Here is a 27,993-nt window from a genome sequence, read left to right as displayed (position 1 = left end):
AGAACTTGTCCATTTCTTCTAGGTTATTGAATTTGGTGGCATATAATCCTTCATAGTATTCTTGAATGATCCTTCATATTTCTCTGGCATCCGTGATAACTTCTCCTTTTTCATTTCTGATTTTGTTTATTAGTGTCTTCTCTCTTTTTATCTTAGTGAGTCTAGTCAAGGGTTTATCAATTTTTTAAATCTTTTCATAGAACCAGCTCTTTGTCACATTATTTTTTTCTATTATCTTTTTGTTATCTATTTCATTTAGTTCTGCTCTGATTTTTGTTATTTCCTTTCTTCCGCTGACCTTGGGTTTCAATTGTTCTTCTTTTTCTAGTTCTTTAAGGTGTAACGTGAGATTATTTATTTGGGATTTTTCTTGTTTCTTGAGATAGGCCTGTAGTGATATAAATTTCCCTCTTAAAACTGCTTTCACTGCATCCCAAAAATTTTGGTAGGATGTATTTTCATTCTCATTTGTTTGACACACCTTTTGATCTCTCCTGTAATTTCTTCTTAAACCCAGTCATTCTTTGAAAGTATGTTGTTTAATCTCCATGTATTTGTGTTTTTCCTGCTTTCTTTTTGCAGTTGATATCCAATTTCAAAGCCTTGTGATCAGAGAATATGCTTGGTATGATTTGAATCTTCTTAAATTTTCTGATGCTGATTGCATGTCCCAATATATGGCCTATCCTTGAGAATGTTCCATGTACACTAGAAAAAAATGTACAGTCTGATGTTTTAGGATGAACTGCTCTATAAACGTCAATTATGTCTGTTTCATCTAATGTGTCATTTAGGGCTACTATTTCATTATTTATTTTCTGTTTGGATGATCTATCCATAGCTGTCAATGATGTATTTAGGTCACCTAGTATAACTGTGTTTTGGTCAATTTCTCCCTTTAGTTCTGTTCGTAGTTGCTTGGTATATTTCGGTGCTCCCTGGCTGGGGTTATAAATATTCATGACTGTTATGTCTTCTTGTTTTATAGTCGCCTTTACCATTACAAAATGTCCATCTTTGTCTCTTATTACCTTTTTCAACCTGAAGTCTGTTTCATCTGATATCAGTATGACTACACCTGATTTTCTCTGGAGACCATTTGCTTGGAGTGTCAATTTCCACCCTTTCACTTTGAGTCTTTGCTTGTCCTTGTAGCTGAGATGTGTCTCTTGGAGACAGCATATGGTTGGGTTTAGTTTTTTTATCCAATCTGCTACTCTGTGCCTTTTTATTGGTGAGTTCAGTCCATTTACATTTAGGGTAATTATTGATATGTGAGGATTTCCTGTCATTCTATCTTTAGTTTTCTGGTAAGGCTGTGTCTCCATTGTTTCTTTGCCGTTTTGTTGTTCTCTATTATTTCAGTGTATGGTATTCTATGATGTTTCCCTCTGTTTCTTCTTTTATTACAGTATATATTTCAGTTCTGAATTTTTTTTTTGAGTGGTTACCCTTAAGTTTATGTAAAAAGAAAGTTTGATATTTAGAGTATTCCATTTTCTTCAGCACACTTACTTTCTCCATTCCCATATTCCGGTTCAGGCCTTTACTCTTCCCCTGTTTATGTTTTGGTTGCTACAAATTGTCCCTGTTGATGGTGGTCGAATAGCCTCCTTTCATATTTCTTGTAGTGCAGGTCGTGTGTTAGACAATTCCCTCAGCTTCTGTATGTCTGGAAAAGTCTTTATTCTTTCTTCATCTCTATAGGATATCTTTGCTGGATATATTATTCTTGGCTCATAATTTCTCTCTTTCAGTAGTTTGAATATTTGGTTCCACTCCCTCCTGGCTTGTAGAGTTTCTGCTGAAAAATCTGATGATAATCTAATGGGCTTTCCTTTGTAGGTTACCGTCTTCTTTTCCCTGCTGCCTTGAGGATTCTTTCTTTGTCGTTGATTTTTGACAGATTCAATACAATATGCCTTGGAGAAGGCCTGTTTGGGATTGAGGTAATTAGGTGTTCTATTAGCTTTTTGGAATCGAGGATCCAGTTCTTTCCACAAGTTTGGGAAATTCTCGTCGACTATTTGTTTGTGTATACTCTCTGTTCCCTTCTCTCTTTCTTCTCCTTTTGGTATGCCCATTATTCTTATATTGCTCTTTCTGATGGAGTCAGAAAGTTCTTTTAGAGTTATTTCACTTCTTTTAAGTCTCAAGTCTCTTTCTTCTTCCATCCGTGTCATTTCCAGGTTTGTATCTTCGATGTCACTGATTCTTTCCTCAATCTGGTCAACTCTACTACCTAAGCTCGATATTTCATTCTTTATTTCTTCTATTGTGTTCTTAATCTCCAGAAATTCTATAGGGTTGTTTTGAAAATTTCAATCTCTCTGGTAAAATGTTCATGTTGTTCTTTGATTTGTGTTTCTGAGTTCATTAAACTGCCTTTCTGTGTTTTCTTGCATCTCGTTGAGGTTTTTCAGAACTGCAATCTTGAATTCTCTGTCATTTAAGTCACATATTTCCATATCTCTAAGGTCATTTTCTGGAGAATTTTCACTTTCTTTCTGAGCTGTCTTGTTGCCTTGGTTATTCATGGCAATTACTAATTTACTATTTCTCTTCCTAGACATCTACAGGGGTAGGTTCTGCAACATGTTGATAGGAAGATGTCTTTCTTTTGTTTTCCAGTACTTGTTGGTAGAATGTTTTATTATTTCTCCAACTGCAACTTATTTTTCTTCTCCCACACGGTAGTGCTATGTTTTCTCTGCACTATTCCAGCTTCTCACACAATGGGGGGATTCCCTGGGAGATGGGCTTCTCCTCTGTTAACAGTTCACCTGGGTCACGGGGCACAGTGTCCATGTGGGGATGCAGAGAGCTTTTGAAGTTCTAGAGCTCTTCCTGCACCAGATTCAGAGCCCCTGTGTTTCAGCAGTTCTGTTTACTCCTGCAAGGATCTGCCCAGATAGGTGGGGACAGGGGTGGGGTGAGTTGTGAGAGGTGGCCCAGAGCAATGGCATCGACCACCACCACAGCCAGTCCTGCTTCCACAGCTTCCTCCCCTTTGCCAGAACTAGTTGGGCTGCAAATCTGTGTCTGCGGACCACAGTTCTCAGAACTGGAAATGTTCTGTTCTTTTGATCTGACACTGCTACTGTTCTGCTTCTAGCATTGGGCAGGTGGGGGCGGGGACAGCTCTGGGAGGGTAAGGAGAGGGCGGCTAGTCTCAGTGCTTAAGGCTTCCGTTCTCTGCTCAGCAGTGAGGGCTTAAACCACCGTTTTCAGCCTTCTTCCCTCAGTTTTTTCTCCGAGGTCTCTGCTGTGAGCATTGGGTTCAGCCATGTTATATGCTCTCCCCTCAGCCCTGTGGGCCATAAATGGAGCCCCAGCAGTCCGAGTTCTTCCCTCTCCCGCAGCTACGGTAGTTCCGGGATGCAGGAGCTCAGAACACTGAGCTAGGTCTGCGTCTTTCACCCGCGTGGCTCCATTGCCGCACTTCTCCTTTCCCTCCTCCCCTGCTCATGCAATTTGCCCACCTTTAGGTGAATTTAGTAGTGAGGCTCTTCGTCTTGACTGTCTTCTGTGCAGGGAGTCCTTTGTGGAGTAATAGCTGTTCAATTTGTTGTAAATTCCAGGGGAGATTTACAGAGGCTCACCTCACGCCGCCATTTTGATGACATCTCCCCAGAATTTGTATTTAGAAGGAGGAATTTAAATTATGACCTTTATAGATGTCAATGTACTTGTTATTTTTGAACTCCATGACCAGATACAATTTCCTTTACTGGGCTATGAGGACCATTTTTAAGGTAACGTAATATCCTGTTTATGTTTCAATTTGTAGTCTAGAATGATGATAACATACCGTTACCCATCCAGAGGCATCTAGCTCTGTTATCAGTCTCTGTCTATAACCTGATTGAAATGACTTTCGCAGGTAATTTTGGAGGTAACTTTCATCTATTCAACATTATTTATTGAACACCTGCTATATGCCAACCACAGTTCCAGATGCTGGGAACATATCAGTGAACAAAGAGGCAAAAAAGTCTTGCCCTCATGGAATTTACATTTCAGTTGAAGGATTCAGACTATAAAGAAAAAGCATATTTTTAAAAGGCAAATTATATAATATTTAGAAGGATTTCAGTAGCAAGAAAAAAACAGCAGAGTAAGGACGACTGGGGTGTGTTAGAATGTTGGTTACAAATGAATGGGTGGACAGAGCTGGTCTCATTGAAAAGTTGGCATTTAAGCAAAGAGCTGGAGAGAGAAAAGCAAAAACCCCAAGACGGGGATCTGCCTGTTGTGTTTCAGGAACGTCAAGGAGGCTGGTGTGGCTAGAGTGTAAAACAGAAGGGCAAAAATAGTAAAAGATGAGGTCAGAGAAGTAAGTGGATAGGGATAGAATTTAGGTTGGAGCATTCTACCATGTTTCCCAAAAAATAAGACGTAGCCAGACCATCAGGTGTAATGCATTTTCTGGAGCAAAAATTAATATAAGACCCGGTCTTATTTTACTGTAACATAAGACCGGGTCTATATAAAATAAAGTAATATAATATAATATAATATAATATAATATAATATAATATAATATAATATAATATAATATAATATAGTACTGGGTCTTATATTAATTTTTGCTCCAAAAGACACATTAGAGCTGATGGTATGGCCAGGTCTTATTTTCGGGGAAACACGGTAGAACTTTCTGTGATGATGGAAATGTTCTCTGTAGCTGTGCTGTCTGATAGGTAGTTAGTAGCACATGTGGCTATTTGAGCACTTGAAATATGGCTAATGCAACAGAGAAGGTGAAGTTTTAATCTCATTTAACTCTAACCAATTTAAATTTAAATAGCCACATGTGGCTAGTAGCCATCACATTGGACGGTGCAGATCTAGGTCCATTCAGGAGTTAACGTGATACAACTCACATTTATGCAGCATTGCTCTGGCTACTGTATTGAGAAGAGGCAAGGATAGAAGGAGGGACACCAGATGACTTTCCACTCTTTCTACGCAGCCACACACAGATCCCACACAGTATCAGACCAGCAGAAAGTCATTAACTAGCTCTTCTCTCCTATCATACACCATATACCGGGGCTGATGGAACTTTATCAAGCTGACTGAATTAAATTCCTTGTGAGACATTTATCAATAACACCAATATTTACTGGGAATCATGTAATTTAGAAAGAGTGCAATGAGAGAAAGGGATGTACCTGTGTAGATCCTCTACTCTTTGTCAGAACTTGCTGTTATGTTAATTTTAACAGAAAAAAAAAAACTCCAGCAAGGTTGGCTTATCATAAACTTCTTTACAGTCAAAAAATCCAAAGCTCAGAGAAGTGAAATCCCCTTTGTGGTAGGGGCAGGATCTAAACCCGCATCCACCAGGCTCAAAACCCATGCCTTTTTTACCACACCCTAATGATGTCCTTCAAAAAAAAAATTATAGTCTGATAAAAGTATTAGGTCGAAATGAGCCTGGTTCTGCTGGCAAGAAAGCTGTGGTTTTTCTCACTGTTTGAAGGCAAAGTCTTTTTCACGGAGGGAAGAGAATCTCTTTGTCATGGATTCTACAATGAACACCCTGAGAGGGAACAATTTCCTTCCTCCTCATTGGAAAAAAATGAGACATTGTTTCTAGAGGTAGGGAGCCTAATAATTCTTGTACCCACATTTTGTTACAGGAAATTAAAATTAATGGAAGCTGTGCGATAATGAAATGACATTTTCTAGAACAGGTATTGGAAAATAGTGATTCTTTTAGGACGCAAACAACAAAGCTTGCCCAGGCTGGCATAGAAGGTCTCTCTGCCCGATCAGTCCTGATTACAAATGGCCGGGGTGGCTGTGAGACCCACACCCCAGTAAGGTGCCCCGCCATTTTCTCCCAACTCTGAACCTTGAGGCAGTTGCCTGGTCTGATGCAAATACAGTCACCAAGCTCCCTTTCTCTGTAGTATCACTCAGAACCCAATATGCAGGCTGTGGCTGGGTCAGCAGGCTCTGTCCTAGTTTTTGGAAGCGAGCACAGGTCTTCCCATAAATACAAATGGCAGCCCAACACTGCCATTCACTCGTTAATAGATTTGTACTTGTATCTCCTAAGTGACATCCAGGAGAAAAGCACGCCACATTTCCCTTTCCAATCTGAAATCTATTGAACATAAAAATATCTGCACACAAATTAGGACATTTCAGCCTCAGAATGAAAAAGCAAATAGAATTCATACTCGCATGCTAAAAATTTCCTTTGTTCAGTGCCCAGAAGTTTTTTTCCAGGGAGTCCATGGGTTGAAATCAGGGTGAGATTACTAAACTTCAGGTGAGAGCTAGGGAAGAAAAAACAGAAGTAAAGCACGATTCAGTGTAAGTTTATTCACAGTTGACTCTTGAATAATGTGGCGGTTAGGGGTACCAACCCCCCATGCAGTCAAAAATCCACATTCAACTTTTGACTCCCCACAAACTTTACTAATAGCCTTCTGTTAACCAGAAGGAAGCCTTATCGATATGATAAACAGTCGATTAATACATATTTTGTATGTTATATGTATTATATACTGTATTCATACAATAAAATAAGCTAGAGAAAGCAAATGTTATTAAGAAAATCATAAGGAAGAGAAAATACATTTACAGTATTTATTGAAAAAATCCACATGAGTGGACCCAGGCAGTTCAAACCCATGTTGTTCAAGGATCAACTGTAATTCAATTTAACCTTATTTCATGTGTCACACAATTGTTGAATTTTTCTTTGAACTCAGCAATTCTTTCTGCACAAACCTTCAAATTAGAACTGACATTTAAATGAAAGAAGCAAGATGGCAATGGAATAGCTAATTATAGAAACTTCCAAAAGTTGTAGCTCTGTAATAGCAGACACCATTTAATTTTCTAAAATGTGATTCTCAAAGTAAAATAAAACCCCAAATTGGGAGGGAGGTAAATTTAGTATAAATTAATGCAAAGTTTGAATTTCAGACTACTAAGAAACTGCTTGGAATCATAACCACCATAGGTAAAACTTTTCTGAGTGGTTAAAATCAAGACTTTGCATGTCCTTCCTTCAGTCCTTGAAGTAGTACGATGACATCAGTAACACCATTATCCCTATTTTATTATACAGAACTGAGGCAAAGTGATTTGCCCAAAACCATACAGTAGGAATTCTGGAGGCAGGGTGTGAACCCAGGCTGTCGGCTCTAGCATATTCTCATCTAAACTCTATCTAATCTCTGACTCCACTGCTCTGTAGACCCCAAATTGTTGCCAGGGATCCAGAGATCATCTAATTCACATATAATATATATAGCTATCTCAAATCAGGATACCAAAGTAAATTCTAGAGATTTCTTTCGAGAGCACAACAGCCTTATATTGGCATTAGGCTTTCCAGGGCCCGAGGAATGTTCATAGGCATTATCAGGGAGATTAATCCATTTATGCTGGGGGTGTAGGTAAGAAGCAGGTTTTTATTATCCATAGTTCATAAAGAAGAAAATCAAGGTGAAAATGGTAGGTCATTTGTTCACAGTCACGAAGCTCATAAGCAGCAGGGCCAGAAATGAAAGCCACGCCTTCCGACCCCAAGTAGCACCTTGCCCCTTCTGTTCTCTAACTAGTCCTAGAGTAACGATCAGCAGCATGCCCAGGGCATGGAAGTGGAAGCTTCTGAACTCACATGCCTAAGACTCATTCCGTGTTTTCCCTTCAGTACTGAAAGCACTCCTGCTGCAAATCTGTCCTCCGGCGAGAGTCAGCAACATTTTATGGGTGAGCTGATCTTTTCATAGGCTTCAGGATAATGAAAAAGATTTTTTTTTTTTTCTAAAATCTCTTCTTAGCTCACACCTCCCCTTAAACCAACCAAATGCCAAAAAAGAAAGCTTCACCAAGTTTGCGGAAAACACCTGCCCTTTCCCATGAGGAAATTGGAAATTTTCCAAATGTGGAAATGCTATCAATTTACTGACAAACTGTTAAGTACCACTAAAAGCAGAGACTTTTGGTGATGGCATGGGTCGGCAATGCAATAAACTCAATGGCACCTGACATTTAAAAATAGCTAAATATTATGAAAGGTTTTGCTCTAAAGTCTCTAAGGATGTGTGTCATTTAAGAATGAATATTCTTATTTGATACAAAGAAAACCGAGCACATCTTATCCTTTAATAATAACAATTTTGAATATGTTCAAATAACATAAAGGTCACAATTAACCCCAGCTACTTACGGCTGCCAGTCTGCAAATGCACATTGATGACAGGCCTTTGATTTATTACCATTTAATGGAAAATGCAAATAATAATACGTGTTTATACTGATAGGCAGTTAAAATTTATTTTGGCTTTGGTGCCTATGTGATGGAAATGTGGTTTGTGCTGTACTACTAATGCAGTTATACACAGGCCCTTCTTAGAGTTCTATGTGAATACAAGACCTAATAATCATCCAGCTATATCTTTTACTACAAAAACAATCCCTTTGGCACTGAGTAATTTAAATGATCTAACAACATAGATCAAATGACAAAAATTTCATACAGATTACCACACTGTAGTATCCTGAATTATGCTATTGTACAATTAAAGATTTCTCCAAAATATTTGGGGTGAGAGGGCATTTTCTGGATTTTTACCTATAAAGGAACAAGCTTTCCATTCTTTTTCTCTAGCCTTAGCCAAATTCCATTTGTATTCTTCATTGTGGTTGTTCTGGTCCTTTATTCAATCTTCAAGGTCACTACTTTAACCTTTCTTATTCTCCCTACTATTCCCCTTTTTTATTCTCAAGCAAGTACATCTCCCACATCATGAAGAAAGCAGAAATCAGGCACAGGCAACCCCTTCCCTGTTTCCCTTCTCGCCACCTCAAGAGTACTGCAGTTTATAAGAGATTCTTCCATTTCACCTTGTTCAGAAGACATTAACCCTGTCTCCTTTTCATGTTCCTCTCCCATCTCTCCTTATCCCTCCCTATACCAGCAAATTTCCCTTATGACTGTACTTAAGAAACCTGGAAGTAGCCAGGCTAGTGCTGTGAAGGTGGAGCCATGAATTCAACAGGAGCCATGGCCCTGCTTCTCTGTTTCTCCATGGTGGCTTCCATTCTCAAGGTCTTTTCAGGTCCAAGGTGGCTTCTAGAGCTCCAGGCATCACATCCAACATCCACATTGTAGGCAGAAGGAAGAAATGGGTAGAAAGGACTGCCCATTAAGAGCCTTCCTTAAAATCTTACATGACATTTTTTGCTCACATTTCCAGAATTCAATGCCATGGTCACATGTAGCAACAAGGAAGGCTGTAAAATGTGGTTTTTTTTTCCCCAAGAGAAAAATACAGTGCTTTTTCCAAGAACCACATTGCCCACAGTTCCAAGGATAAAGTGCAGAATGAAAACTGAGAGGCTACTAGAAGTCTCTAGTCATGTTGATTCATGAAGGAAGGGTGGGTGGTGATGGGGGAAGGTCCTTCTACCAATCAGTCCCGGTAGGAAATCAATGGCCGACTCTGCAGGGTTTGACAGAATAAAGGCAGAGGCATGTGCCAGACTCTGGGACCAATAAGGAATGGGGAGTCACCCAGGGACTAGCAATGGTGGGATGCTATTATTGATGCAAATCCTGAGGAGCAAGGGATGGAGGAAATGGTGACAGCTGCACCCATGGAGGAGGCCCTAGCCAGGAGCCGCAGCCATAAACATGCTGCCTGAGACAACATTGTCTAAGGATCTTTTTTATGATTTTTTTTTTTTTTTTTTTTTTTACCAGCCCACCCTCACAAGCTTCTCAGTCTTCATGTCTATCTCCCTGGGTGAAGTATCTACCATCATGACTTTATCTTACATTTACATGATAGTTTTCTTCTGAGTGTGAAACCCAATTTCCAAATGCCTATTAGTCCTAATGGGGCTGCTCCATGGGCATCCCAAATTCAGTACGTGTCCAAACAAAGGTCTTGTAGCCCCATTCCATTCCTCCTTTATCTCCATCAGAGGCATGGCCAACTAGCCACTTTCCAAGTTAGGAATGTGGGGCCAACTTCATATTCCTACCTTCTGTCTCACTTCCCACAGTTGATCACCAACCATGTCCCGTCACTTTTCCCTTGTCCACATCTCTTGAATGCCTCCAACCTGCCATTTCTAGGGCATGTTACCTTAGCTGACCTTCTTGCCTAGAGAAATAGTCTCAGGGCTAGCCTCTCTGGCACAAGTCTCTCTCCTGCCCACCTTCCACACAGCTACTGGAATCTTCTATTTAAATTAAATCCAATCTCAATCACTCCTGATTTTAAAAGTCTCCTTGCTTGCTCACTACTTTGGTAGCAGCAGAGCAGAGCGGCTAAGAGCATGGGCTCGAGATTCAGATGGCCTCAGTTGGACTCTGAACCCTTGCACTTTCTAACTTTTTGATCTTGGGCAAGTTAATTAACCTCTCTGTGGCTCAGTTTTCTAGCCTGTGAAATGGGAATAATAGAACATAATGCCACATGGGGTGCTGTGAGGATTTAATGAAACAGTATCGGTAAAATGTTTAGAATATTGCCAGCTGCATAGAACATTTTCAATGAATGTTGACTATTTTTATTAGCAAAATGTTAAGTGAAAATTCATGAGCATGGAGTATAGGCCATTATGGTAGGGAGCTAATTTAACCTCCCCAGCCTTCTTTGTAACATCAACCTTCTTGCGATTCAGTGAAGTTCCCTGTCTCTCTCATGCCTTTACACGAAATTATCACCAGCATATCCATTTTTTTCTCCAATTTCATATTTTTTATTTTATTTTTAATCTGACTTAGAAACAACCAAATATTTAATTTCTTAAATTTATAACTATCTAAGAGTTTTGATCCAAAATCATGAAGTTTATAACGTACAGTTCTAATAGATTTTATCTGAGGATAAAATATGAAGATCAAATATTTAAGACTTTTAATTTGATTACCTATGCATATTTAGAAAGTTCCTGCAAATAGAATAACAGGTCAGAGGGGACATCTTGGGTTTGAGCATGCATTAGACAAAATGGCAGGACCAACAGAACCACAGAAAAAGCACGACTCTAAGATCTAATAGTGTTGGCTTAATGTATATAAACAATATCTAACATCATTGGAGCCCTCTGCTCCAAAATCAAAGGTCACTATGTCATGGAAAAAATAAGTTCAAGTTAAGTGCTCAAACCAATGAAACATTAAACGAGTGCACCTGCATTTTCGCAGCAGATAATTCCAGTGGGGATTTCACGTTGCTGTGGATACAAAGGGAGAACAGCTCAGAGATACTTGTAAAGCAGGCAGGGATTAGAGTATCCAGGGAAATAAGTAAAAGGTATTGTGTTTCATTCCATGCTTCAGGAGGACAGCTACAGAATGAGGTCTAAACATCCTTATCCTTCAAATAAAGAGGGTCACGTTGCCAATTTATTGTGAACACGATAAAAGAAACATACAAAATTTCATGTTGCTTACTCTTCTGGGCAGTAAAACCTGTGAACCTGCCAGGTAAATGCTTATTATTTTTTATTTTTTGTTGATTTTTTTGACATAGCAAGGACAACCAAAGCAAGTGATTTAATTAACTGTTTTCATTAATGCTTTTATTTGAACAAATAATGTAGAGAGAGAATAATTATCCACATCAATCTGAATGTTACAATTTAATTTAGTAAAATGTATGTTTTCTAAACTATTGAAAACCATGACAAAAATATTTGCCAAATGACATTAAATCTTAGCTCAAGGTAGATATTTAACCTAACTACATATTTTACTAGTCAAAGAATAACTCAGATTTAATTCAGCCTTAATGATACTATATAATGTCACACATTTAATGATAAAATGGTATAAATGGGGTTTAAAAGTTGGGAGTTATGTGAACTTCCGACATTAGAAGAAAAATATAAGGCAGAACAAAATATTTATTATAATATTCTGAGTCTACCAGTGTTTCCCTTAAAATTTTAGAATTCTTTTTCAGCAATATTTTTCCTATTTAGATCACAAAAAAGATTTTTGACAAGGTTTTTGGCTACTTCATTTTTGTTGTGTTAATAAAAATAACACAGCAGCTGCACCCACAGCCATACAGCTGTGGGTAACAGCACATTCTGACCTCTGGAAAGAGACCAAAGAATGAGAGACCCAAAGAGGGTGGGGTCAAGGATTCTAAGTACTTCTAGAAGGGGATGGAGCGTTCATGGGGCAAGAAAGAGGCTAAAAGCTCTCCTCCTGACCTTACTCCTCTCTTCTCTTGGGTGCCATCTTGCATGGCTCCCCTATTCATGGAAACCCCAGGAGGAACCAGGAAGGAGCCTGAGAAAGGGGCCAAGAAACAAGTCTCTTATGCCTGCCCCAATCCAAGCTTGTGGTCCAGTGTAAGGGACTGGTGTGTAGGGATTCAGAATCTCAGGTGAAAAATGTATGTATCTCTGCATAAAAGTAAACCATAAATCCTTACTGAAAAAAATAAAAATAAGTGTAATGTTTGAAATGTCCATTTAACAAATAAGAATAAAATTTGGAAGATCTGGCAAAATACAATAAGATGAAAGTGAGTTTTGCTTTATGATTTAGGGAAAATGATTAATGATGTTTTCATATATGTGCAATAAAAAGTTATACATTTATACTTTGAGAGCATGTTTATATACATTGAGCATATACAAGATGTAAATACCAAGATGGCAATTATAAAAGACGACTTGGAAAGCCTTTGCACACAAGAAATGGCAAAATACAAGATACAAATCAATCAGTTCCATAAGATTGGAATAACAAAGCATTATGGGACTTCAAAAGCAGGTGAGATCTCTTTTGGTGGGGGAGGATGAGGAAGGATTTTACGTTTTGGGCAAATGCTAGTGGTTAGGAAGTCTTTATTAATACCATATGGTCAGGTTTCCTCATGCTTGACAGATATATCTTCTTGGACCTGCGTTCTTCATGGTGATAGTTTAAGCATGAAGCGTTGTGCTTTCTAGTAGGTCCAATTCAGCACATAAATCCTATGACATGGGGTAACGATTTCAGCTATGTAATGTTTAATGATAAGTTAGTAATTATGCCGGGTAAGCCCTGAAGCAATGATGCGATTTAGAAGTTAGGTGATTTGTTGAGAACTAGAAAATGTGGCTTGGAAAACAAGTCCATAAAAAGAGGTTAGTTATTATACAATGAGGAGTTATAGGGAGAAATAGGCTTCCTTATAGATAAGACTGCCAATTTTGAGGCACTGTCTACATAAATGGTTCCCATACCCGGCTACATGTCAGAATTAACTGGGGAATCTGTTAAAAATACACATTTCTGGGACCCACACCAGTCTTACTGAATTGTAACCGCAGGAATATGGGCCCAGGAAGCTGTCTTTTTATAACTACCACCTACACCCCACTCCCACCCATCCCTGCAAGCAGCAACAATGTGCAGAATTGTTGAGTCTGGAATTTTCACAATCTGTTGCTTATAGAAAAAGTTACTCAACATTAACCCCATGTCTAGGAGCTGATTCACCATATTTTTCTCTACCACAAGTTTTTAAAATAAAAAGGGAAATTCAAAGCATTTTTTTTTTTTCAAGTCCAAGTGCCTTACTATGTTGGTATGTTGGAAAGATTCTGGTTATCCTTTTGAAAGGAATTATCTTCACAGAACTACAGTTAGAGATAAACAGTTACCAGAAGCCACGTGCTCAGTAGCTGCCTTGCCCGGTCTGGGTCTCACAGACACACATAGTGGTTCAAATGCTCCCAGTTCCCAGAAAGGACAGCTCCCTGGCCCCTCTATGGAAGGGTCCTTGCACACGTTTCCAGGCTTCCCCTCCAAATTTCCACTCAGTGTCAAATGCTGTAAGAGGGGGCATAGTTTGACACCTCTTTATTCCCTCACTTGCACACACTTCTGTTTGTTTTTACTGGGATAAAAGAATTCAATGGATGGGTGGTATGGCTATAATCCTCCCTCCGCAGGTGTGGAAAGAAAACGACTGGCAGATTCAGAGCTGAGGAGGGGTGAGGGCGTGGGACTGTATATGGTACCCTTTGTCTTTTAAGGAGTGAGGCTTCACATGAGAAAGGTGGGGATAGTAAGCTGGAGATGGCATTGACCTAGTGGCATTGAAGACAGAGCGAGGCCCTGGAGGGCTTGTTAAAACACAGACTGCCGGGTCCCATTCTCCAGGTTTCTGACGCAGTAGGTCTGGGGTGAGACCTAAGCATTTGTATTTCTAACAAGTTCTCAATGATGTGGTTGCTGGTGGCCCAGAGACAACATTTTGAGGACCTCTCTTCTAGGGACAGAAAAGTGAGAGGCTCCCGGGAGCTTTGGGCACTCAAGAAAGGGGGGTGGAGTTTGATATAAGTTTCTATGAAGGAAGTATATGATCCCATTACATATTTGAGAGACACGAGTAAAGACTGAAATTTTTGTTCTTGGCCTTGAATGCAGCAGATCTCTTGGACTTGGAGTGGGGTTGTACTCAGAGCCTCCTAAGACTTACATGATAAGTTTGAGGTTAGTGGCAGAACAGAGGACCCAAGTATGTCCAGATTAAGGTCTCCAACGCATCCAAATATCAGGAAAAGGCCCAAGAAACATGTTGGCACCCATGAGGTAGTGATGGTTAGTTGGAGCCCAGATATGGCCCCAGTGGTCATGAAAGTCTCTGGTTCTGGTCCAGAAGGGATCTGATATCCCTCAGTCTGGGTAGACAGCTAAAATGGCAGTGCGCAACTCCAGTTTTCTCTGGAGTCGAGCAGTTTTGCAAAACAGAAACACCACAGTGGTGAGCTGCTTGATTGGCCCTCCTGATGTTAAACCAGAGGTGGTGGCCATTTTAACTGACATCCAAGGGAATGTCTTTTCTAGACCAGAAGGTGTTTCAAGGAGCAGATGCAGGTGCTGGCAGGAAACACTTCCGGTTCATTCCAGATCCTTGGGGAAGAGAGCATCTTCCACAATAAGGCTCTATTTCCCCAGTCTCTTCCCTCATTTAAAAGACAATGCTTGGCTCCCTCCAGGGATCTAGATATGCAAATTTATTAGTGGAGAGGTGTCAGTCCAATAAGCTTTGAGTGCTAAGGCCTTTCCAGATGCTTTGTATCTATGGCCTGATTCAACCCTCATACCAGTGTGAGAGGAGAGGTTCTGGGTGCCTTTTCCATTGCACTGGTGAGGAAACTGAGGTTCAAAGATGTTGGATAATTTTCCTGGGCCCCATAAGTCATGGCAGAGTACTGACTTTCTCCACTACACCCTACATGCTAACAGTGGTTCTTGGACTACCCTGGAGAGGTGTGAAAACACAGATCCCTGGTTCCCAACACCTGTGTATAGAGCATTAATTAGGAACACAAAATGGACTCTAATAATTCTGATAGTTACGTCAGTCGCAAAGTGACAGTCATACCAGAGCATCACGTGAGAGGCGTACCCTGTGAACACCCCAACCAGGTAACTCCAGACGCAGGGTGGAGTGTGCAGCTTTATCGGGCTGCAGATGGGGGCACCGCACCCAGTTTTGAGCATAAAATCAGAGCTCTCTGATGGCTCATCGCTCAGGGCTCAACTGACGAGCTGACAGCTGCATCTGCGCTCGTCCCAGAGGGAGCGCTTGAAGCCTGGCCTCCTGACCGCCTCACCAGCCCAGCCTGACTCCCAGCGCTAAGCACCCCAGAGCCAAAGGCTCTCTCGCTGAACACCGGACTCTCTCTCATCCTTCTTTCAGAAGATGGTTCGCCTTGCCAGCCCTATTGCTCGCAAACCTGTGTGACCCTCTTCTGTGAAACTGCTCTACCTTGACTATTGGAGGCTATTGTCTGGCCAGAGCCTTGGTTAATGCCTGTGATAAACCGAGTCAGTAGGGCAAGATCCATGGCTTTATTCTAATAAAGTCTGACACTGTGGAAAGACACAAATGTGTGTGAGACTGCTACTTGATAGTCACGTCCCACTCACGACACTCAGGGTTTCCGATTCAGTCCTTACAGGGTGAGTATCTGCATTTCCAAATTCCCAGGTGACGCTGAGCATGATGGTCCACAGACAATGTGAAAACTACCAATATAACCTTATAACCTTACCTCCCTCCCAAAGTCGAAATAAAGTATTTGCCAAAACAGGCATCAAACGTCATCTTTTTTGTAGGGAAAGTTTCTGGTGGAGTAGTATACCTGGGGTTCCCTTTACAACTGCAAGGATGCCTGGGAAGAGAGGTGGCCATGAAATCCTCTTGACACAATCTTCTTAACTAGTCTTGCTTTTTGTCTGCCTTTGTCTATGCCCACATGCTTTGTGAAAGGGCAACTGTGAATATTAAGAAAGAAGAGAATAAACTACAGAAATTAGGACAGTAGGGGCCCACGCACATCCTCTGCAAATGGTTCTCCTACCCTGGTACTTTCCTGCCCCTCTCTGCCTGGGAGCATACTCTCACCATGGGAGCTTGAGGGACAGGCTGGAAGAACAGCCCAGGGTGACCATGCAACCATAAGGACAGGAACTGGTGGGTAAATGCCCCAGCTTCCTCATTTGCAGAAGAAACACTCTCAGTGCATCCTTCTAGTGCCCCAGTGGGGTTTCACCTCAGTTGCTCACATTGAATTGCTGACAAATGTTTTTTTGGGGCTTTGTTGACTTTCCTCCCTTTCCTGTATCACTGCCCTGCTCTCTCAGGTAGTTCCCAGGGATCATTCCCAAATAAACTACTTGTGCTCAAATTCTTTGTTTGCAGTTCTTGAAGGAACACAAACCAAGACAGGTGCCGATGTCGTCACTGGAAAAAAAATCTGAGAGTAGAGGGTGAAGACTGAATGTGAGTCTATTACTCAGTCTGAGTCTGTGGCTTGCACTTTCTGTGATCATAAAGAATGCATTACCAAAACAATATGAAGGTTAGAGATACTATGTACTACCAGAGTTTAATACTAATATGAAAGTGTAAATAATAATTTCTCATTACCAAAGGAATATAGTTACTAATTTGCTCTTCCATTGTGTCGTTTTCTGACAAAGTATTAGTGAAGAAAATCTTTCTTCATAGGTTAATGTTTGATATGCACATACCATATTTCAAAAGTAAAAGCAGCTTCAAAAATAAAATAGTTGTATTTGAAAAATAAAATAAAAAGGATGCATTACCTACTTAACGCCCTGATCCCCAAAGCATCACCACAAACCCACAAGAAAAGACAATAAGCTGATTCCAAAAAAGGCCTGGTGGGTAATGGCAGATAAAGTTATTCTGAAATGATCAGGAGTGGATAATTTCAGTAAATGGAGATACTTTCATTTAACATTAATTACATTTAAATATTGGAATCAGATTAGGAAGCCCAACTGTGATTAGCAACACCAGGGAGAGTTCCAGGTCATTATTTTCTGGTGGCAGAAGGTCAGGTCCTTTTGCCTGGGGAGTCTGGGCCTCTGAGTCTGACATAACTGTCTCCACCTCCCACTCCCACCCCAGTAACCAGAGGGCCTCTGTATAGGCCCCTGACAGGTCTCATTGTGATGCCAACATAACAATATGGTGAGATGCTTGTGACCTGCCCTATTGATCTCTTTCTGCTCCCCAGGCACAGAAGAGAGCAGTATCTCGTATGCCATGGGCTTGGCCAACATGTTGCATTTGCCCTGGTACCCAAAAGGCCATCAGAGAACACATGTCCATCGATTCGTATGTCAGAGACCGATAGTAGGGAACAGTGACAATCACCAACCTGTTCATTGGGATTTCACTCTGAGATCAGCAAGTAAGCACTAACTATTTAATTAGTCACGTAATTAGTGACAGGCCACACTGAAGGTTTCAGATGTCCTCAGACAAACGTAAAGATAAAAAGCCTAATTAAGCACTTGGCTGACTGCTGCCAGGCCCCACAGCTGCGCCGGATATTGTGCGATCCTATGTGACCCGATAACTGGAATTACAGTCATCCGGTCACAATTGTAGCTTTGCAAACATGCCCTGCTATTCCAAGCTATTTATTCTAGTTAGCAGATGAGGGAACATTGTCCAGGTTGAGAATCAGAGGCTATCCTTAGGTTTGTGGAGAAAACTCTTCCCAGTGGGAGAACTGAAGACAAGGTGAGCTTGTGTGTTAGTGCCCACCAGTGCTTCCCGGGAAACAAAGGGTCTGTTTCCCTGGTCCCACAAAGGGTCGTTGGGACACCACCGACGGTTGCTCCCAGTCACTGTCATCCCAGGATTCATTGATACATTTTTCTAGTGCTATTACAGGCTCTTCAAGAGATTCTTTACATCAGAATTGAATGAGGAAGGATTTTAAAATAATGGATTAAAAGGAACTGCTCCATAATTAGGAGTAAATAATATAATAAACAGAAGCATAGACACGAATGAGCTGAAACAGAATGAAATAGTAATTGCTTCAGCTCAGCGAGTTCATGCCCAAGAGATACTGAAGAAGCTGTTCAGTATAATTCTGGGAAAGAATATCTCTATTTGGGCCACTGTCTGGGGTAGGACCTGAGGATCTGCATTTCTAACGAGCTCCCAGATGCTGCTGATGCTGCTGGTCCACAGATCATGCTGAGTGAAAAGGACGTAAAACATGAGTTCATAGACCTGGTCCTGGCCTTTTCTTCATATAGCTTTTGCATATTTCTTTTTAAAAATGATTTTGGAATAGTTTAGTGGTTACCAGAGTGTAAGGGGGTGGGGGGTAGGAGATGAGGGTAAGGGAGATCAAATATATGGTGATGGAAGGAGAACTGACTCTGGGTGGTGAACACACAATGGGATTTATAGATGATGTAATACAGAATTGTACACCTGAAATATATGTAATTTAACTAACAATTGTCACCCCAATAAATTAAAAAAAAAATAAATAGATAAATAAATAAATAAATAAAGCAAAAAAAAAAAAAAAAAAAAAAGATTTTGGAGTACGTTTGTCGAAAGCCTGAAATATTCAAAGCATTATATTTGGGGACTTCCCAGGGCTGGACTTGGTGGAAAAAATGACTGGTAAAAATATCCATCTCTCAGCTTTGTGGAAAGAGGGCTCTTGCTTTATGAAAAAAGCTTTCAGACTTCATTGCAAAGCTCTCCTTTGGGAAACGGTGTTTCATGGACAGAAGATAGAAGCTCACTCTGGACTTGGATGTTGGTCCAAGAATAGGGAATTCCCTTTGCACCTCTGATACATAAGGTTGGTTAGTGGAGTTCCTAGGGTGACATCACCTTTGGGCTGGCATGACCATGAAGGTCCCCTGCCGTGATTCCCCCCAGCATGGAGAGGAGGATGGCACCACTCATCAGGGCCACAGCACTGGTTCACTGGTTGGCAGCAGAGGAGACTGAAGGCCAAGTCCGAGTTCTTTCTGCTTTTTCCTATGCTTGAGGTTTTAAAGAAGTCTTATTAATAGAAATACCAAGAAGGACATGCATATGAAACACTTATATTGCCCAAGCCAAGTCTCGAAGAATCAGGCAGCCAAAGGAATACAACCTATTAACCATAAGAACCATACTTTGAAAGCAGTTCAGGTCCATCATTTGAATGTCTCGGGTATGATGAAGAACATGGATAATTCACAGGAAAATATCTTAAGAGCTCCCTTTCCCCTCTAATTCACTGCCCTCTATACCATAGGATGAGTGGGGGTTTCTCCTCTCCCCCCCATCCCCTACCCCAAGAAAGCTCCTGCACTGGCCCATACCTGTTGTCCTTCCCTTGCTCAGCTCCTGGTTCCCACCATGGCAGGGCACATGCTGGGGAAAAAAAGGCTGGAATGCATATGCAGCTGGAGCCCACAATGGCCCCGGGGCGGGGGGAAGGGGCCTGAACACTCTCCCCCTTCAGCTCCCCATGGAGTTGCTTGGACACAGCACCCTCAGAAGACAAACGCACAAGACCTATATTTGGGGGAGGGGACACATTAGTTAAGCTTCACCATCAACCTGGATTATCCTGCAGTCCTGTCCTTCTCCATCAGCTAGTCAGTGACCTCAGGATGGTTGATGGAAGGATACAAAGCTCTAAGGACAGGGCTGCTACTCAGCCCAGTGCTGGAGGATTCACAAGGACCAGGAGGATGGGGAGAACCACAAGGGAAACAACCATGTGTCCCTACGAAAACACATGTCACACATGTCACTGGATACTGCAGGGCCCGAGAGGCCTTGGCCTAATAAGGACAAGAAGATGTGGATGACCTACAGGCCTAACAACCAAAGACAAGAAGGTGTGTCTGTGCAGATGTTACTGTGGCTGGATAGCAGCTGAGGACCAGATAAAATTTTGTATTTTAAAAAATCAGAGTCAGGGACGTCGTCAAAATGGCGCATAAGGTGAGCCTCTGTAAAGCTCCCCTGGAATTTACAACAAATTGAACAACAATAACTCCACAAAGGACTCCCTGCACGGCAGACAGGCAAGACGAAGAGGCTCACTACTGAATTCACCTAAAGGTGGGCAAACTGCGTGAGCAGAGGAGGAGGGAAGGGAGAAGTGTGGAGACGGAGCTGCGCGGGCGCAGGACAAAGACCTAGCTCAGTGCTCTGAGCTCGCTGCATCCTAGAACTACTGCAGCTGCAGGAGAGGGAAGAACTCGGACTGCTAGGGCTCAGTTTATGGCCCACAGGGCTGAGGGGACAGCAGATAACACGGCTGAACCCAACACTCACAGCAGAGACTTCGGAGCAAAGACTGAGGGAAGAAGGCTGAAAACGGTGGTTTAAGCCCTCACTGCTGCAAAGAATGGAAGCCTTAGGCACTGAGACTAGCCGCTCCCTCTCTACCTTCCCAGAGCTCGCCCTGCCCCCACCTGCCCAGTGCTAGAAGCAGAACAGTAGCAGTGTCAGATCAAAAGAACAGAATATTTGCAGTTCTGAGAACTGTGGTCAGTGAACACAGATTCGCAACCCAACTAGTTCCAGCAGGGGAGGCAGCTGTGGAAGGAGGACAGGCTGCGGTGGTGGTTGCCACCATTGCTCTGGGCCACCTCTCACAACCCATCCCGCCCCTGTCCCCAACTATCTGGGTGGATCCCAGCAGGAGTAAACAGAACTGCTGAAACACATGGGCTCTGAATCTGGTGTAGGAAGAGCTCTGGAACTTCAAAAGCTCTCTGCATCCCTACACAGATGTGGTGCCCTATGACCCAGGTGCACTGTCCACAAAGGAGAGGCCCGCCTTCCAGAAAATCACCCCATTGTGTGAGAAGCTGGAATAGTGCAGAGAAAACATAACACTACAATGTGAGAGAGAATAAAAGGCTGCGGTCGGAGAGAAAATAAAACACTCTCCCAACACCTACTGGAAAACAAAAGAAAGACCTCTTTCTATCAACCTCTTGCAGAACCCACTCCTGTAGATGTCTAGGAAGAGAAATAATAAATCTTTAATTGCCAGGAATAACCAAGGTAACAAGACAGATCAGATAGAAAATCAAAAGACTCCAGAAAATGACCTTAAAGATATGAAAATATGTGACTTAAATGACAGAGAATTCAAGATTGCCGTTCTGAAAAAACTCAATGAGATGCAAGAAAACACAGAAAGGCAGTTGAATGAACTCAGAAACACAATCAAAGAAAAGCATGAGCATTTTACGAAAGAGATTAAAATTTTCAAAAAGAACCAAATAGAATTTCTGGAGATTAAGAACTCAATAGAAGAAATGAAGAATGAAATAGCCAGCTTAGGTAGAGGAGTCAACCAGATGGAGGAAAGAATAAGTGACATCAAAGATAGAAACCTGGAAATGACACGAATGGAAAGAGAAAGAGACTTGAGACTTAAAAGAAATGAAAGAACACTACAAGAACTTTCTGACTCCATCAGAAAGAGCAATATAAGAATAACGGGCATACCAGAAGGAGAAGAAAGACAGAAGGGAACAGAGAGTATATTCAAACAAATAGTTGATGAGAACGTCCCAAACTTGTGAAAAGAACTGGATCTGCGAATCCAAGAAGCAAATAGAACACCTAATTACCTCAACCCCAACAGGCCTTCTCCAAGGCACATTGTATTGAAGCTGTCAAAAATTAATGACAAAGAAAGAATCCTTAGGGAAAAGAATCCTCAGGGAAAAGAAGACAGTCACCTACAAAGGAAAGCCCATTAGATTATCATCAGATGTTTCAGCAGAAACTCTACAAGCCAGGAGGGAGTGGAACCAAATATTCAAACTACTGAAAGAGAGAAATTATGAGCCAAAAATAATATACCCAGCAAAGCTATCCTTTAGATATGAAGGAGGAATAAACACCTTTCCAGGTATACAGAAGCTGAGGGAATTTTCTAATACACGACCTGCAGCAGAAGAAATACTAAAGGAGACTATTTGACCACTATCTTCAGGGACAATTTATGGCAACCAAAACATAAAAGGGGGGAGAGTAATGGCCTGAACCGGAATATGGGAATGGAGAAAGTAAGCGTGCTGAAGAAAATGGAATACTCTAAACATCAAACTTTCTATTACATAAACTTCATGGTAACCACTCAAAAAAAAAAAAAAAAAATCCAGAACTGAAATATATACTGTAACAAAAGAAGAAACAGAGGTAAAAATCATAGAATACCACCACACAGAAATAATAGGCAACAACAAAAAGACAAAGAAACAATGGAAACACAGTCTTACCAGAAAACTAAAGATAGAATGATAGGAAATCCCCACATATCAATAATCAGCTTAAATGTAAATGGACTGAACTCACCAATAAAAAGGTACAGAGTAGCACATTGATCAAAAAAACTAAACCCAACCATACGCTGTCTCCAAGAGACACATATCAGCTACAAGGACAAGCATAGACTCAAGTTAAAGGGTGGAAATTGACACTCCAAGCAAATGGTATCCAGAGAAAATCTTGTATAGCCATAATGATATCAGATGAAACAGACTTCAGGTAGAAAAAGGTAACAAGAGACAAAGATGGACACGTCATAATGGTAAAGGGGACTATACAACAAGAAGACATAACAGACATGAATATTTATGCCCCCAATCAGGGGGCACCGAAATATACCAAGCAACTACTAACAGAACTAAAGGGAGAAATTGACCAAAACACAATTATACCAGGGGACCTAAATACATCATTGACAGCTATAGATGGGTCATCCAAACAGAAAATAAATAACGAAATAGCAGCCCTAAATGACACATTAGATGAAACAGACATAATTGACATTTATAGAGCACTTCATCCTAAAAGATCAGACTATACATTTTTTTCTAGTGTACATGGAACATTCTCAAGGATAGACCATATATTGGGACATAAAACTAGCCTCAGCAAATTTAAGAAGATTGAAATCATACCAAGCCTATTCTCTGATCAGCAAGCTTGGAAATTGGATATCAACTACAAAAAGAAAGCAGGAAAAACCACAAATAAACGGAGATTAAACAACATACTTTTAAAGAACGACTGGGTCAAAAGAGAAATTACAGGAGAGATCAAAAGATATATAGAAACAAGTGAGAATGCAAATACATCCTACCAAAATTTCTGGAATGCAGCAAAAGCAGTTTTAAGAGGGAAATTTATATCATTACAGGCCTATCTCAAGACACAAGAAAAATCCCAAATAAATAACCTCACGTTACACCTTAAAGAAGTAGAAAAAGAAGAACAAATGAAACCCAAGGTCAGCAGAAGAAAGGAAATAACAAAAATCAGAGCAGAACTAAATGAAATAGAGAACAAAAAGACAATAGAAAAAATTAATGTGACAAAGAGCTAGTCCTTTGAAAAGATTAACAAAATTGACAAACCCTTGGCTAGACTCACTAAGATAAAAAGAGAGAAGACACTAATAAACAAAATCAGAAATGAAAAAGGGGAAGTTATATCGGATGCCACAGAAATACAAAGGCTCATCCAAGAATACTATGAAAGACTGTATGGTACCAAATTCAGTAACCTAGAAGAAATGAACAAGTTCTTAGAAACATGAACCATGAAGAATTGGAAATTTTAAACAGACTGATCACTAGTAACGAAATTGAATCAGTCATTGAAAACCTTCCGGAAAGCAAAAGTCTGGGACCAGATGGCTTCACTAGTGAATGCTACCAATCCTTCAAAGACGATCGAATACCAATCCTGCTCAAACTCTTCCAAAAAATTGAAGAAGAGACAGTACTCCCTAACTCATTTTATGAGGCCAACATTACCCTGATACCAACACCTGGTAAGGACAACACAAAAAAAGAAAACTACAGACGAATATCTCTGATGAATACAGATGCAAAAATCCTAAACAAAATTTTAGCAAATCGAATGCAACAATACATTAAAAAGATCATTCATCACGACCAAGTGTGGTTCATCCCCGGGGCACAAGGATGGTTCAACATGCACAAATCCATCAATGTGATATATCACATAACCAAAATAAAGGACAAAAATCATATGATTATATCAACTGATGCAGAAAAGCATTTGACAAGATACAACATCCATTTATGTTTTAAACCTTAATAAAATAGGAATTGAAGGAAAATACCTTAACATAATAAAGGCAATATAAGACAAACGCTCAGCTAATCTCATAATTAATGGTAAAAAACTGAAGCCCTTTGCTCTATGTTCAGGAACACAACAGGGCGGTTCCCTATTACCTCTGCTTTTCAACATAGTGTTGGAAGTCCTCGCCAGAGCAATTAGGCAAGAGAAAGAAATAAAAGGAATCCAAATTGGAAATGAAGAAGTTAAATTGTCATTCTTTGCATATTACATGATGCTATATATAGAAAAACCTAAACATTCCACCAATAAGCTATTAGAAACAATCAACGAATGCAGTAAAGATGCCAGCTACAAAATCAACATACAAAAGTCCATTGCATTCCTATATACTAACAATGAGATCTCAGAGAAAGAAAAAAAAAACAAAAAAACACAATTACTTTTACAATTGCAGCAAAAATAATAAAATACCTAGGAATAAACTTAACCAAGGATGTGAAAGACCTATATGCTGAAAACTATAAGACATTTTTGAAAGAAATTGAAGAAGGCACAAAGAAATGGAAAGACATTCCGTGCTCATGGATTGGAAGAATCAACATAGTTAAAATGGCCATATTACCCAAAGCTATATACAGACTCAATGCAATCCCCATCAAAATCCCAATGGCATTTTTTAAAGAAATAGAACAAAAAATCATCTGATTTGTTTGGAACCACAAAAGACCCCAAATAGCCAAAGCAGTCTTAAGAAAAAAGAACAATGCTGGATGTATCACACTCCCTGACTTCAGCTTGTACTACAGGGTTACAATAATCAAACAGCATTGTATTGGCCGAAAAACAGACACGTAGACCAATGGAATAGAATTGAGAACCCAGAAATAAAATCACATAAATATGGACAGATAATTTTGACAAAGAAGCAAAAAACATACAATGGAGAAAAGACAGCCTCTTCAATAAACGGTGCTGGCAGAATTGGAAAGCCACGTGCAAAAGAATGAAACTGGACTGCTATCTGTCTCCATGTACCAAAATTAATTCAAAATAGGTCAAAGAGTTCAGCATAACACCTGAAACAATAAACTGCATAAAAGAAAATTACTAAACTTATGGACCTTAGGTTCAAAGAGCATTTTATGAATTTGATTCCAATAGCAAGGGAAGTAAAAGCTAAAATAAATGAATGGTACTATATCAAACTTAAAAGCTTCTGCACAGCAAAAGAAACCATCGACAAAATAAAGAGGCAACCAACTGAATGGGAGAAGATTTTTGCAAATAATGCCTCCATTAAGTGACTAATATCCAAATATACAAGGAACTCATGCAACTCAACAACAAGAAAACAAACAACCCAATTGAAAAATGGGCAGAGGACCTGCAGAGACATTTCTCCAAAGAGGACAAACAAATGGCAAATAGACATATGAAAAATGCTCAACATCACTAATCATTAGAGAAATGCAAATAAAAACCACAATGAGATATTACCTCACCCCAGTCAAAATGGCTATCATCAACAAGACAAATAGTAACAAGTGTTGGAGAGGCTGTGGAGAAAAAGGAACCCTCATACACTGTTGGTGGGAATGCAGACTGGTGCAGCCACTATGGAAGACAGTATGGAGGTTCCTCAAAATCTATGAACAGAATTACCATATGACCCAGCAATTCCTCTCCTGGGTATCTACCCCAAAATTCTGAAAACATTTATACATAGAGACACGTGTGCTCCCATGTTCATCGCAGCTTTGTTTACGGTGGCCAAGACATGGAAAGAACCAAAATGTCCTTCGATAGATGAATGGATAAAGAAGTTGTGGTATATACACACAATGGAATACTATGCGGTGGTAAGGAAAGATGAAATAGGACCATTTGTGACAACATGGATGGATCTTGAGATTATAATGCTAAGCGAAATAAGTCAGAGAAAAAAAGCAGAGAACCATATGATTTCACTGATATGTGGGATATAAACCAAAAACAACAAAACAACAAGACAAACAAATGAGAAACAAAAACTCATCGACACAGACAATAGTTTTGTTGTTACCAGAGGGTAAGAGGGGTGGGGGCTGGTAGATGAGGGTAAAGGGGATCAAATATATAGTGATGGATGGAAAACTGACCCTGGGTGGTGAACACACAATGGGATTTATAGATGATGTAATACAGAATTGTACACCTGAAATCTATGTAACTTCACTAACAACTGTCACTCCAATAAACTTTAATTTAAAAAAATCAAAATATCCCTGAATATTACCCCCCAAACATCCTAGTGTATTAGTTGGGAACTTTGGGTACATAAATGTCAACTCACCAGTAGCACCTTGGCACTTGAGGAAAAAAGGATATGACAAGGGCAAAGAATTTATGCAAGGACTGCATTTGTTTTGAAGAGGAGACCAAATGTGCGGTGTAATTTTTTTGCATATAATTTTTTTGTAAATAATACAACAAAGAGTTGTGTCTCCTTTGTCTCCAGATGACAGGATTACCAGTTTTTTTGGAAAAAGAAGTTGCTGTACTGGGTCTCAATGGGTTTTGCAGGTACTGCTGTGCCTGACCCAGCTGAGTTAGATAATGTAGTGCAGGAGAGTAAGGAGGGCGATTTTTCTGAATCTTGCCTGCAAAACGTGGATTTAATCTTCACTGGGAGTCAGTGTTTGGTTAAAACTGTGTTTCTTCAACTTCATTCCAGCTCAAATCATTTATAAAATCTAGTTCCAATGGCAGTTTAACTGGTAAAGTATGGAGCAGGTTACTATGGTGATTGCTAATTTAAAATAATTAGAGAAAATAATGAGAAAACTATTTCCTCTCTTAAGGATTAGAGATCCGTAAACTGATACCAGTCTATTTTTAGTTTCCATAATCTGTGTAATGATGCTAGAGAATTATGAGTACTTTAAAATGCTTTAAAAAGGTCTGCCTGATTGAGGAATTTAATAAACCAAGTACTTACATCAAAATTTATACTTGTGTTTATTAAATCCAATTTGAGTCCACAAAAAGAGAATTACATGTATACGTCTTAATGAAATCATTTAAATGAAACATAAAGACAAAATCTATAGCTAAATTAAGATTTAAGACCTGTTTATGATAACTTCTTGACTACTATATTTCACAACTCTATCCTTATAATTTATCATTCAGAAATGGTTCATACGACTTGTTCAGAGTCTTGGATAAAGAGACCCATCAAAACAAGTTAAAGCCTCAAACTATGGTGTAGCACACAGAGTAAATGGAGATTTCTGGGTGCTTCTCAGTATTTCCTTCTTCCAGAGAAAGATCCCTATAGACTGACCACAATATTTAAAACCCATGAACTCCACTGCTAATTTCAGTAATGACATGGGACTTATTTCTGGTTAACTAAGCGTCTGTTCCGGATAATGGAACAAATTGGTTGGAAGGGAAAAAATATTTATCTGGTTATTGTGATATCAAATGATCAACATAACCATTTGGTGGTACCAGGCATAGACACCTCTTAGGGGTCATTTCCTCCATCCCTTTCGTTGTCTAACCCCTTACAAGTTTG

At 40.1% G+C, this 27,993-nt stretch overlaps 1 protein-coding gene across 4 annotated transcripts in view; it reads right to left on the bottom strand.

Moving 5' to 3' along the window:
* CFAP61 (cilia and flagella associated protein 61) overlaps positions 1–27,993 on the bottom strand; it is a 332,957-nt gene that overhangs the window by 119,629 nt on the left and 185,335 nt on the right. For all 4 annotated transcript variants that reach the window (XM_019712531.3, XM_074317335.2, XM_074317333.2 and 1 more), the window contains exon 19: positions 6,195–6,293. In XM_019712531.3, the coding sequence (XP_019568090.2) occupies positions 6,195–6,293 (99 nt within the window). The remainder of the gene's footprint in view (positions 1–6,194; positions 6,294–27,993) is intronic.

Source organism: Rhinolophus sinicus, chromosome 13, assembly GCF_057876585.1.
Source record: "Rhinolophus sinicus isolate RSI-liver-muscle chromosome 13, RSI-T2T, whole genome shotgun sequence".
Lineage (NCBI taxonomy): Eukaryota > Metazoa > Chordata > Mammalia > Chiroptera > Rhinolophidae > Rhinolophus > Rhinolophus sinicus.
This window is presented reverse-complemented; position numbering and strand designations above follow the sequence as displayed.